We start from the raw sequence: 12,597 nt of genomic DNA, 5'->3' as shown, positions 1-12,597 counted from the left end.
GCTATGTGGAAGGCTGAGATCTGAAGATAGTTCTCCTTATCTCCAAAGTAATCAGAGGAAAATGGAGTGGAGGTGTGGCTCAAGCGGTAGAGCGCCTGCTTTAAGCTCCAAGCCCTGATTCAAACTCCAATCCCACCAAAGAATAAGGAAGAGGAGGAGAAACAAGCAAGCAAACCTCCCTGGTATAAGTACAAATGATCCTCAGAGAAACCCTGGCCAAGAAGGTCTTCTTTGGCTCTAGCTGGAGATCCAGCCTCCTTCTTTCCCTCCCAACTACAGCCTCAGGAAGCAAGATGTCCATAGGGGTCAAGAGACAATGGCCCTGAATTCCCACAGTGACAGTCTCTAAGGTCCTGGGATGCCAGCCCACATCTGTATTTCTGAGAAGAGATGAGGCCCATACAGTGGCCCCTAACAGAGCAGCCTTAAGGAAACAGGTATGAGCTTGATGTGAGGAAGAATTGTTGGACAAATCTATCACATCACTCCCAGTTATGGCCTCTGGTCTGGCAGGAGAGCAGCCACCATTTGTAGATAACTAAATTCCTTAGCAGGCTACAAGGTCCTTTGGAGTCCAGTCCCTGCTTCCTCTACAGCCCCTCTTCGCAGCCCTCCAATTTCAGAACTTAATCTGCTGCCCCTCTGTTAGTTCTCTAAGCATGCCAGGCCCTTGAGATCTGTTTAGCCTTCTTCACTTGCTTCTCTTACAGATTGCTCTGTCTGGCCTGCCTCTTCCCTACTCTTGGCCTGGTCAGTTCCCAATTATTCTGCAAGCCACAGTTTAGAAGTCACCCCTAAAGTTCCCTCTAATCCTCACAACTGGAGGAAGTACATCTGTTCTGTTCCCCACACAACCACAAGAAAATTCCTCCATTTGTCCCTCTAAGGTCTGATGTACTCTCTGTATAAGAAATATTTACTGAGTTGAATTATTGAGTTATAATGAGCTGTTTACTTACTGTTGCCCCATGAGGCTAAGAAGTCCTCCAGGACCTGTAGGCTGGCACTTACTGGCTGCTCAATAAATGTTTGGCAGTGAATGGATAGCAGTGCCCTGGCAGGAAATGAAACAGCTGGCCTTGAGAGGCAGTGAGTCCCCATCATGACAGCTTTTTATTCACATGGAGAATGACACACCCCCTGGCAGAGACCTTGGGGATGGAGCTGAAGAATGCTGGATATGAAACATGTGTCCATGGTCCCCTCTGGCATGACGATTACAGAGTCATGACCCTAGCTAGGAATTGGAGGGTATCTTTGCAATGCTGCCAAGGCCTGGTGAGCTGATCATTTGATGCCAGTTTGGTTTGCAGTAGCTTGTGTTCAGGAGATGAAGGAAAATCATCACATAGTAGCAATGGCAGGAGGGGTGGGAGCCTGGGTCCCTCGTCCTCCAATCCAGAGCCAGCTTCATTCCTGCACTCCTAGGACTTACCAGGACTGTCTGGATTCATTGGGCAAAGACAGCCTCACCAGCCTTGACATGAGGCAAGTTTCCTAAGTACTAACTCCCCAAATTGAGCTGAACTGAGCCAATCAAGTTGGTTATGCTCACACCTACAGTGTGTGTCAGGCTCCAGATACAGTCCGAATTTCCCCAGCTCACTGGGACCTGGCTTCATGGGCCATTAAGACAGTGACATCAAGTTTCCTGCCTGGGCCTCTCCATGGTGATGGATGTACCAACTAAAAAGGCCAACCTGGGAATGTATCTGCAAGATAAGCCAGGAATTTATACAATACCCTGAGCCCCAGGGCAGGTGGCATTCTGAGGTAGTAGAAAGGCTGCTTGACTTTCTGTAGTCTACCTCTGAAGCACAGATCTTTCCAGAATATCTTTCTAATGCCCAAGGGTAGGAGAATCCAAAGTATGGAGAGACCCATGCCAGCTCTTCCTTATCCCCTCTCTCACTTCAAGGAATGAGCCTCAGGGGTCTGGGCCTCTCAGGTTATCCAAGTGTGATCTTGGGGCAGAGGTCTACAAGTGCTGCTGCTTAGCTGTGTGATCTTGGCAAGCCCCTTTCCCTCTCTGAACCTCAGATTTCTCCTCTATCAATGAGTCAGTGGCTATAATAGTGTTTTCTCACCTTGGCTATGATTCAGAATCATCTGGATAGTGGCAAGACAAAAGAACTTGAAAAACAAAGATTCCTGGGCTCCATCCCAAAGCTAAAGGTACCTGAACCCTCAGGGAGGAGAGGGTCCTGGTCCCCAACTTCAGCTCCAGACTGCCCCAGGAGCCCATCCCCAACCCCACCAAGATGCTTCTCTTTTTTTTGGTGGTACTGGGGTTTGAACTCAGGGCTTCATGCCTGCTAGAACCACACCAATAGCCCTCAAGATATTCCTTGGGATGCAAAGCTCCTAGCCACATTCCATCTCTTTCCAACTTCTCAGCCTTCTTGGCCAGGGCTGGAATAAAGCTGCACCACCCCTCTCTCTCTCCAAAGAGTTCTGGAGCCTGGAGCACTGATCAGTGAGCAGTTTATTACCCATCATCCTTTCCCCAGTCTCCCAGCATCCCCAGCACCATAGCCTGCACATGATCTGGACATCATCTTCACCCCAGTCATTTCTGGCACCCATCTCAATCTCTAACCCCATCCTTGTCCTCCACACTCTCCCTCCCCCAGCCCTTCAAGGCAGCACCAGGCCTGGGGCCCACACTTCAGCTGAGGGAGGGAGGAAGATAGGGAGATAGGCAGAAGCCAGGGAAATGGAAACCAGAGTTGGCCCCAAGCTTCTGGAGTCAGCACCCCAGGAAGGAGGGCAAGCAGGCAAGGCTGAGGCCAGGGCTAGGCCAGGCGTAGTTCAGGCAGGAGGCTCTTCTCCAGCAGGTGCAGGGAAGCCACTCAGGTCTCGGCCAATGATCTCACTCACTGCAAAGGAGGGGCAATTGAGAGACTGGGGTAGGGGCAAGTCCCCTCATTTTCCAGAGATGCCCCAATCCAATCCAGGCAGGCCTCAGTCTAGGACACCTCTGGGCTCCTTTTCCACTGGCTTCTCTTTCACGGGGCCTCAGTGTCCCCAATGTGTCTTGCCACCTACTCCTAACCAAATTTTGTCAAACTCTGTCCACATGGGCTCCCAGGCCCCCTTCCCAGCCCACTCTTGCTGGCTTGGCCTGCAATGTGTGGGCAGTCAGTGGCAGCAGGACAGATGTGGGCGTAGTCAGTGGCAGGAAGAAGAGGCAAAACAGGAAGGCCCTCATCACCAGTGCTGACCACAGTCACAGGAGGAGGGGAAAGGTGAGGCAAGCCATTGCCCCACTCTGAAACTCAGTACCTGAACCTGCAATTCAGGAAACTAGATGGAATGACCTTGAAAGTACTAACTCTGAGATTTTGTGATTTGAGTGGAGGACAGAGGCAGGAGAAAGGCTGGGGCAGGTACTCCATGAACACTTCTGAATTAAGTTAATAAGTTCAGGTGGACACACACACCAAGAACTTGGTCCTAGGACCCTCTGACTGGCCCTGGGAGACCAAGAATGCCCAATCTCTGAGAAGCCAAGCTCCAGCCCTCAGCAGACATGCAGAGCAATCTCTCGCACCCACTCACACTCACAGCCCCCAGTTCCACACCCACCTTCCTCCAGCGTGATACCCTGGATAGGGACACTGTCTCGGAAGCCGCTGCTGTAGCCACCCCTGGATTTCTCCTGCTCCGGAGCCCCCTCCCCAGGGCCATAGCCTGGCCCTACCTCATTGTATCCCTCAGCAGGTAGGGGATGAACATTACTCTGAGGGGGGAAGGGGACTTCAAGTGGTGGGGATGAAGGTAGTGGAGGCCGAAAAGGGGCTGGAGGAGGGAATGGAAGACCCAGGGGAAAAGAGGAGCCCCGTCCTCCATATGGGTCACTAGGGAAGGGGCGGGGAAGGAAAGAGACTGGAGGTGGGCGGGCACAACCTGTTGTACCCCCAGTTTCAGGGAACCGCAAGCCTGGTCTGTAGGATGGTGGGGGGCCCGTCTGGGGATACAGAGGGGGTGTGCCATAGCCGAAGCCTTCTGACAGGTAAGGAGTTTCATAAGCAGGGTCTTCGTGGGGATAGGAAGGGTAAGGGGGCCTGGGTGGTGAGAAGTCCATGTCAGTGCCAAAGGGGGGGGCTGATGCTGAAGGGAAGCCCCGGAGAGATGAGTCTGGTAGGGGCTCCTCCTTGAAGATCACTAGAAACATGGAGAAGTAGGAGGATATGCTCGTGAGGGTCTGGCAAGTCCCCCACTGTACACCTTCCACCCACCTTCCCTTCCCAAGTTTCATCCATCCCTTAGCCTCTCAAGATGAAGCACTGCATCCCTCTGCCCCTATATCCCTCTCCCCCCACCACAGGCTGTCCTAGAGCGCACCAGGCAGGAACTTGAAACTCTGGGTAGGACTGCGCTTCCTCCGCCCATTGGAGACATAAAAGTAGACCTGGACTGGCCGGGACACCCGTTTGTTGCTGTACTCAGGTACAGTCAGAGTCAGTGTCACCTGGGGAAGAGGAAAGGATGAGACAGAAAGCTCTCATGGATCTGGGTTCATTGGAAGCCCAACCCTTCCAAGGACCCAAACCTCGCCTCCTAGTTTTGTCCATCTGCTGAGGAGCAAAATTCATTCCCTAGAGATTAACCTTGCTTCCATAGTGGTCAGACCCCTTCAGGAAAGAATAGGTAGCTCTAGAATCCACTCCCAGGCACTCGCAAGAATTTCCTGATTTATCCTACCCTTCACCCTCCAGGTTTGGTACTCCAGTGACACTGGTACCTCATTGCTCTGCAGTCGGTTCACTGTGGCCTCCTCTTCCCATTGCAACTTTCCATCTGTGCAGAGGGAACAGAGCTCCAGCCCAGCTCCAGGGCCCTGACCCCTGCCCCAGTCCCCTGCCATTTTCCCTCCTGCTGGAGCCAACAGCAGCTTCAAAAGGCCCTTAGCAGGTCTGGCACACAGAGTCTACTATGTGTTAACCTGATTGAATGGAAGAGGCAGGGTTTCGAACTGTCCCAAGGTACAGAGAAGCAAGCCAAGAGAAATGGCAGAGCCAGCCAAGGGCCTAGAGGGAGTCAGTGACAGAAGGGACTCTGGAATCCTCCTACCTAACTCCAAACATCCCCTCCCATGATAATGCTGGGAGGGAAGATCAGAGTAGAAAAGGGTCCTGGCTTGAAGGAAACCAATGACACTCCCAAGTCTAATAAGCTAGAACGTCTGTACATGCTAAGACATGGTCCTGGGGTGCTAAATGTGGGTCTAGGAGCTGGGCTGAACAGGGTTGAGGGAGGGAAAAGGCCAAAGGTTGATGGCTGCACCTGGAATCCTCAGTCTTTCCTTTCTCCACCCTTTAGCTCCATCTTAGGGACTCTCAGGCTCTCCTAATCATAGCTGTGCTTATGTTTCACAACTCGGGAGAGGCCCAGGCAAAGCTGTGAGGGTGTGATTCACCCCATCTCTTCATATATTTTCTTTACGTGAGGGTAAGTTATATCAAGGTCTACTTGTCTTTAAGAAACAGAATGTGTAGTTTTTACATTTGTTCAGCATTCTGATAGACTGCTGTTGTCTCCTTATGGGAAGCAGACAGTACAATGGGGGAGAGGTAGTCTGTCCCATTTACAGATGAGGAAACTGAGGCACAACTAGCTAGTTTAGTAATAGTACCAGAGATTTTTCAACTGACAGTTCCAAGCTCTTCCTGCCTGCCCTCCCTTCCCCCATAGGTACTCACCAGGACCCCTCTCAATGAACACCACCTTGGAGTCTGGCAGGAAGTTGGAGCCAGTCAGAACGAGTTCCTCCCCTCCTCTCACAGAGCAGGCACTGGGACTATAAGCCTCCACCTGGGGCAGTTCCTGGGCTGAGCGCTGGGCTGCAGAGCCGTGTAAGAAAGAGTCCTGGATGAGCTGGGTGTGGAGGGAACAGCCTTCTCTGCCCCCATCCTCTTTGGAATAACTGCCACCAGCCCTGGGGGTGCCCTTCTCAATGGCATACATGAAAGTAAACCAACAGTGTCCATGAGATCACACAGACCATGTAAGAGGTCACCTGCAAAGCAGAGACAGATGAACACAGTAGGCCAAGAAGTTATCCAAAGATAACTCAGCTGCAGTACAGGTCATTCTGGACCAGCCCAGAGACAGAGCCCATAATAAGGGCAAACTAAAACATCACCCTTAATGCTTCCAAACCCATGGTAGAAACAATGGCTGAGTCCTCTAGTTGGCTACCCAGGACAGACAGGACACAGGACATTATATAGAGGAAATGGGTGACAAACACAAACAAGACAGTTGCAAGAGACAAAGAAAGGGCCAGGGCTTCTTTGCTCACAGCACTCGATGGGCACTGATGCTGCCTGTACAGAGATGACCTTCCCGCCGCCCTGAGGCACGTGCACTCGAAACACCAGCCGCACACGTGTGTTTTTGCGCCCGATGTCTGTCTCACCCTTCCGCAGCTCAATGTCTGAATTCCGAAGCTTCAGGATTCCAGCACAATCAATGCTGAGGGCAAAGGATGGATGGTAAACCCTCCTAGCTGAAGCCAGAATAGTGATGCATCCCCAAAGAGGGAAATCCCTGCCCTCCATCCAAAGCCCTGAGACCTTCTAAGGATGCCTCGGACTATTTTGTAATCCAGAGATGTTCTCTCCAGAGTGCTCCCCACCCCAAAAGTCTTTTTCTAGATGGAGAGAAGGCCAGAAAGTGGCACGTAAGAATGATGTCTAGCTCTTCTGGGAAGAGGAAAAAGTGGGCCTCATTGGTCCTAAATCCTGCAGACTGAGGGGAAATTGAGTGGGACTTACTTGGCAGCCATGTTGTTCTCAGGGAGCAAGGTCATCTCCAACACTTTGGTACCACTGACCACGGCTTCATAGCTGGCTGTGGCCACCATCTTGCCGGTGATACGGTGCACCTGATAGAAAGCATGAGGCCGCAGGTTCCTTTCATCTGCAGTTCCGATGAACATCTGTAGGGTCAGTGGCTTCTCACTGTAGCCTAGGAGCTGGCAGTGGGAGACAGAGGTTACCTAATTAAAAGTCCCACTGTCTCATCCTTTATCCACCCCTGGATTTTCAGTTCACCAGGGGCTGGGGGATGGTGAAAGATAAAGGATATCCTAGGAGGGATTCCCTGGAGGGACTGGGCACCAGTTGTGGAGAAAACGTGGCCTGGAATTCACAATGTTATTCTTGGAATAAAGCCCAAAATGGGCTGGGAAAAGGAGGAAGAGCTTCCAAGAGAGACTAGCCCAACTCAATATAGAGAAAACCTAACTCCCAGTGACCTTTGGCCTCAACCCTTCCCCCACATCTGGCAAGCCACCATTTTCCAAAGGAGACATGAGACTGGTGTCCCGTGGGATGAGGTGAGTGGGCGTGGGAGGACAAAATTGTAAAAGTATATCCGGGTCCTTGAAGTACAGCCTCCTCCCCAGGCTGCCTGCAGGGTCAGAGCTGAGAGGGAGTGTGGGAAAGAGCAGTATGGGTCGTATAGTTAGAGCCTATCTGCAGAGGGCTTGGATGCGAGAGGATCCAGCCTACCCTCTGCTCCTTACCTTGACCACGGGGTGACCTCCAGGAGCAGCTTTGACAGCTCCCCGGCTGCCCTCTGTCTCATAGTGGGCTCGATGGTGGGCTCTAGGCTGAACCTCAATCCTCAGCTCCAGCTGTTCATACTGGCTGGGCAAAGGCCAGTCCAGGGGGGGCAGGGCAGAGGTCCTGGGTAGGAAAGAAGAGCAATAATCATCTGCAGCCCAGATTCTAGTCAGGACCACACACTGTATCTGTACAGGGGTGGGATGCAAGTATGGGAGAAAGGAAATCATATCACAAGTCCAAAAGCCCAGAAAGCAGGGGGAGACAGGGGACAGAGACCCTTGAGATGAGGGTGTGGAAGATGACAACAGCCCTGACACTCCCTTCTCCCCAACTCTGAGTGCAAGATTTGGAGCTGAGATAGGGATATTCCATGTGGCTACAGAGGAACTCCAAACTCTACCCGGATGGGCCGAGTAAAGTAAAGAAGTGCCACTTCAGACCAGAAAAGGCATCAGATGTGAACCCCTTTCTTTTACAACAAAACCTAGGACTGGTCACTTCCTGCTCCCGGGTCAGCTCCCTTTCCACTAGCTGGGGCTTGGTGGGTAGAGTTCCAAGGGGCACAGGGGTTTCAAATGGGGTGACTTTTCCTGAACTGTACTTCCAGATACCCTCTGCTAGATGGATGTCAGCTGATAATTGCCCTCCAAGCGATTGATATTTGGCAATGTCTGGAGACATTTTCGGATTTCACAATGAGTTGAAGGGTGCTACTAACGTCTAAAAGTAGAGGCAGAGAGGCTGCTTAAACCTCCTACAAGGTCCAGCACAGCTCCACACAACGAGTTACCCAGCTCTAAATATCAGTATTGCTGAGGCTGAGAAACTTTGGCTTAGAGGATCCAATGTTAAGGTTTTTTTCCCCTAGAAACTTTTCTGCATGGAGCCAGCTAAGTTTGCTATCTCAAGGTTTCAGTTTATTGAAATTGGCAGAATTCTTTAACAGTAGAAGAGGTACAAATGCAAGTTTTAATAGGAATTCTTTGACTTGCAAGAAAATGCAATTTTATTCAAATTTGTAGCTGTGTGTATGCATATATGAATAAAAAAAACTTAGTAGCTGTGGGCTGAAGCCACTAGGGCAGGTCCTAGACATTACATAGAGTTAGAGAATTTAGGACTAGCACCTGTCTAAAGGGCCTAGAGGGGGAGGCTGAAATCCAGCCTAAGTTCCACACACACCCACTGTGCCAAGTCAGAGTAACTTTGCCTTTACCTAACTGTTCTTCTTAGGAGAGATGGGGAGCTTTTTCTAATTGGCCCACAGGAAGCCCCTCTGGAGAGGCACATTTTTTTCTAATTCCCCTTAAAACCAGTAGGTGGCAGAGGCCCAGTGGTTGCAGATGCTCTTGAAATGCAGAAGGCACCTGGAGCTAGGATCTCTCTTTAAACTAATTCTTTGACCCTCCTGCTCCCCCAGTGAGATGGTTGGAGAGAGTGGTAGTGCCAGATGCGGCCCTCACCTGAAGATGGGGCTGTGCCCCCCAATCCGGGCCTTGGACCAAGCAAGGGGAGATGGCACTGCCAGGTAGTCCATGCCAGCCACCTCCTTCCGGGGACCCCCAGGAGGAGGCACAGCCTCCTCTGCTCCTGAGGGCAGCTTCCCATTGCATGGGGCAGGTTCCTCGGGCCGAGGCAGGGCCACCGCTTGCTCGTTGGAAGTCCGCCGGGTCTTCTGGGGAATGCTCTCGGCTGGTGGGGCCCCCACATAGTCAAACGGGCCGGGGGAGACAGGGTCCCGGGTAAGAGGCAATGGGGGTGGTGGAGGTGGCTCTTGCCCTTCTTCCCCCAGGCTGCCACGACGGGACAGGGCTGGGGAGGCTGAAGATGGGGTTCCAGAGCTGGAATAGCGCCGCTTGCCACAGGGAGAGGCGGGCCGCGGGGAGGCTGGAGTGGGCCCAGGAGCACTGAGGAGTAGCCAGCTATCCTCCGGCCCCCGGCCTCCAGGGCTTGGACCGTATAGGCTCCAGGGGTCCTCTGGGGTCCATGGCCTAGGGGAAGCCCGGGGTGAAGGTAGCGGGGAGCCCAGGCCAAAGCGGGAGGCCGCCTCATTTAGCTCAGACTCCACCTCGTCGCAGGCGGCATACAGGGCCGCCTCATCCGAGGCGTCGGAGAAGAGGCTCCATGAGGACAGGCTGCTGCTGCCAGGGCTAGGGCTGAAGAAGGCTCCCCCGCCCTGCCCACCCGCCTCTCGGTAGCCCCCAAAACCTTCCGCTGGGGGGTAATCTCTGGGAGAGCTGTCCCCCCAGGCATCGGGGTTGTCCTCTAGCGGGGCAGGTGGGTCGGGCGTGGGAGAAATGGAAGTAATGCGGATGCTGGGACACTCAAGAACACGGCCGCCCCCAGTACCCCCAGCACCCCCTCCTGGGCCCCCCAGCCTCACCGACCGGGCGGGCTGACTCTCCCAAGTGCCAGGTGAGGGGGCGGGACGGGGCGGTGGTGAGTGCATGCCTGGCCGAGGGGGCGGAGGTCGGGGAATGCCAATAGGGGCAGCACCATAGGGAGGGGGCTCCCCCAGGGCCAAACGGCAGCATGGCGGGGCATCCTCAGAGTCCAGTTCTGTCAAAATGGGTAGGAGAGGAGAGGGAGGTGGGGAAAGAGAACTGGTGAGATGTCTCGGTTCCTCCAGTGGCCAGCCCCAAAGCCCTGCGATGCGCAGCTAGAAGGGGTCTCTACGGATCCCTTCCTTCAGAGTCGCAAGACACAGCCAAGTTGCACTTCAGAAGATGGAAAAGATAGATGCAGGCGTGCCAGCCCTTTTCTTTTCCCACCCGCAGAACCTCACGCTCGGAGCCCCTGCCTGGGACTTAGGGTACCAGAGGGGGCGGGTCTTAAGATGAGGGAGGTGGGCTGAAGGCGGCTGAGCCAGGCCTGGAGGCGTGTTTGGCGAGGCTCTGGGCTGGGCTGGGGGCGACTCACACATGAACCCAATTAGCAGCGGTTCTCAAACCCCCAAACGGAGCTGGCAGGAACCCCGGTTACCATCGCAACCGTGGCCTGGGGGGGGAGGGCATGGCTGTGGTGACGAGGGAAGGTGACTCCACCCTCGCTCCCCCCAACCTGGGGGCGGGGGTGCAGCCGAGGGGGTGATGCGTGCGGGGCCCAGCGGGAGGGGGGTGGGGGCAGCGGGCAGCCTGGATTCCGTGCGAGCGGCAGCCGCCGCCCCCAGCTCAATCCCCGCCATCTGCCTCTCATTGCGGCCAGACGGGGAAGGGGGAGGGGCGGCCTGGCGCGGCCCGCGTGCGCCCCCCAGCCCCAGACGGCAAGGCTGCTGGATCAGAGCTGGGTCCGCAAGGGACAAGCTCCAGAGACAAACCTCCCCTTCCTCTGACAGCGCCCTGGGCTCTTGGGGCCACAGTTCCCGCCCGCCCCCCATCCCAGTGACTGTAGGCCCAGCCCGGAGGCGGCGCGCAGCCAATAGCACCCCCACCCCCACCCCAGTCACGACCTAAAAAGGAAAAAGTGGTGTCCCGGCCCCCCAGCCTCACTTCCGCAGACTAGCTAGTCCCCCGACTCCCCTCAATCTCTAATCCCCTCATTCCTCACCCCCAGCTGGCTGCCCCAAGTTCTCTGGACTCAAAATCCCCACCAGGGCCTCCACTTACTGAACACAAGACCCCTTCCCAGTCCCGCACTGACCTTCCCCAGACCCCCCCGCGCCCAGCGGGGGGGCCTCCTTTTCCTCCCCGAACACCAGCTTAAATTCCAGCTCCTCATCCTCGCAGCTTGCTGCCCCCATGGATCCGGCCAGAGCCCCCAGGTCGCAGCCTGCGCGGGAGGGGGGAGCTCAGGAGGCTGCTGTATCTTCACGCGGGCGGCTCCCTCCCTCCCTTTTTCTGAGACGCCCCCTCCTCCGTCGCTGCCACCTCCCTCCGGACGCCCCCTCGTTATTATAGAAACTTTTCCAAACTTTTTTCCCCCAAACTTCTTCAAAGCGCCCCCCCAGCCTGTCCCTGATTGGCTATCCGGGATGCTCTGGCCCCACCTCCAGGGATGAGATGGGAAAACCACGCGCCCCTAGTCCTCCCCCACTCTCCCTCCCTCCGTCCTCTCTCTCCAGTCCCTCCCCCTCAAATTAAAAAAAAAAACTGAATTGAAAAATGGTCCCTTCGAGCGTTAGACCACCCTAATGATGCCTACTGGCCCCTAGTTGTGACAATCATTTCCCACAGGGAACACAGTCCCCACCCCGCTTAATCTCAGTTGGGGGGCTCCGGGTCTGAGCTCCTTAGAGGCCCTCAGTGTCCAGGGCCCATGGAACACCCTTCCTTAAGTTTGAAGACTTGTGTAGCCAGCATCTCGCAAGGAAGAACCACCTCTCCTCTGCTTTCCCTCCAAGCCTGCGGCCAGGCGGGCTCTTGGGCACCTAGGTACCTAGAGGTTCCAGGCTGCTCTGAAGAGGAAAGGGCCATTCCTTCCCGCTTTCTCGGCAGAGGCCACTCTGCTTGGGCCATTTGGAAGCCTTTTCCCTCTCCAGTAAGCACCTCCACCCGCCATTCCTCCCCATCCTCGGAAGGCGAAGAACTTTTAGCCTCTAAAGCGGTCTGAGCCCGGGAGGCTTGCAGAACTGTTCAGAGGCCCACAACTCCTGATAGGTGTAGATCCAGGCCGGGCTTTGTCAATACCCTTGTGCTAACCACCCAGCAAGGCCATTAATTAGCCTCCCCGGGAAGCTGGCTTCCCTCCTCCCTAGAACTGTAGTCCGGAGTGAGTCTGCGGTCCGCGGGCATCCTGCTTCGGCCCTCCTAAAACTCCCGGCCAGGTTTAGTAGGAGCCCGGAGCTCGGAAACCCGGTGGGCCCCTGCGCTGGACACCTGTCACCTGGGCAGGGGGAGGAAGACCCGGACTGGAGTTCCAGGAAGGGCAGGCATGAAGGGGTCCGGGTTGTGCCAAAGGGAGTTAGTTGGGAGATTCGTGACTCGGACAGGAGATGCTGGGAGGCAGGGGAGTGCGGTAACCATTCTCCCCACAAAAGCCACAGGCTTTAAACTTCTCCTAGAGGCCGCAAAGATCTCCAATC

The 12,597-nt window shown here is 54.7% G+C and overlaps 1 protein-coding gene across 1 annotated transcript; it reads right to left on the bottom strand.

The window, feature by feature from the left end:
- Positions 1-2,467: 2,467 nt before the first annotated feature.
- Positions 2,468-12,208, bottom strand: Nfatc4 (nuclear factor of activated T cells 4). The gene is made up of 11 exons (XM_020162887.2): positions 11,952-12,208; positions 11,217-11,345; positions 9,041-10,136; positions 7,535-7,697; positions 6,783-6,982; positions 6,308-6,480; positions 5,706-5,846; positions 4,748-4,803; positions 4,348-4,474; positions 3,589-4,167; positions 2,468-2,879 (listed from the first exon to the last, which is right to left on the bottom strand). The coding sequence occupies exons 1-11, from the start codon at positions 12,082-12,084 to the stop codon at positions 2,812-2,814; spliced, it is 2,865 nt and encodes a 954-aa protein (XP_020018476.2). The 5' UTR covers positions 12,085-12,208; the 3' UTR covers positions 2,468-2,811.
- Between the last annotated feature and the right edge of the window lie 389 nt (positions 12,209-12,597).

Source organism: Castor canadensis, chromosome 3 (genome assembly GCF_047511655.1).
Source record: "Castor canadensis chromosome 3, mCasCan1.hap1v2, whole genome shotgun sequence".
NCBI lineage: Eukaryota > Metazoa > Chordata > Mammalia > Rodentia > Castoridae > Castor > Castor canadensis.
The sequence above is the reverse complement of the archived record's forward strand: the minus strand, read 5'-3'. Positions and strand labels throughout refer to the sequence as shown.

Excerpts from the sequence above, each read along its gene's own strand:
- Nfatc4 (XM_020162887.2), bottom strand. The coding sequence starts at position 12,084 with ATGGGGAGGAATGGCGGGTGGAGGTGCTTACTGGAGAGGGAAAAGGCT. Across the intron at positions 6,481-6,782 it reads GAGAACAACATGGCTGCCAA|CATTGATTGTGCTGGAATCC; the intron begins GTAAGTCCCACT and ends CTTTGCCCTCAG. Across the intron at positions 5,847-6,307 it reads ATCAGTGCCCATCGAGTGCT|CCCAGCGCTCAGCCCAGGAA; the intron begins GTGAGCAAAGAA and ends ACGGCTCTGCAG.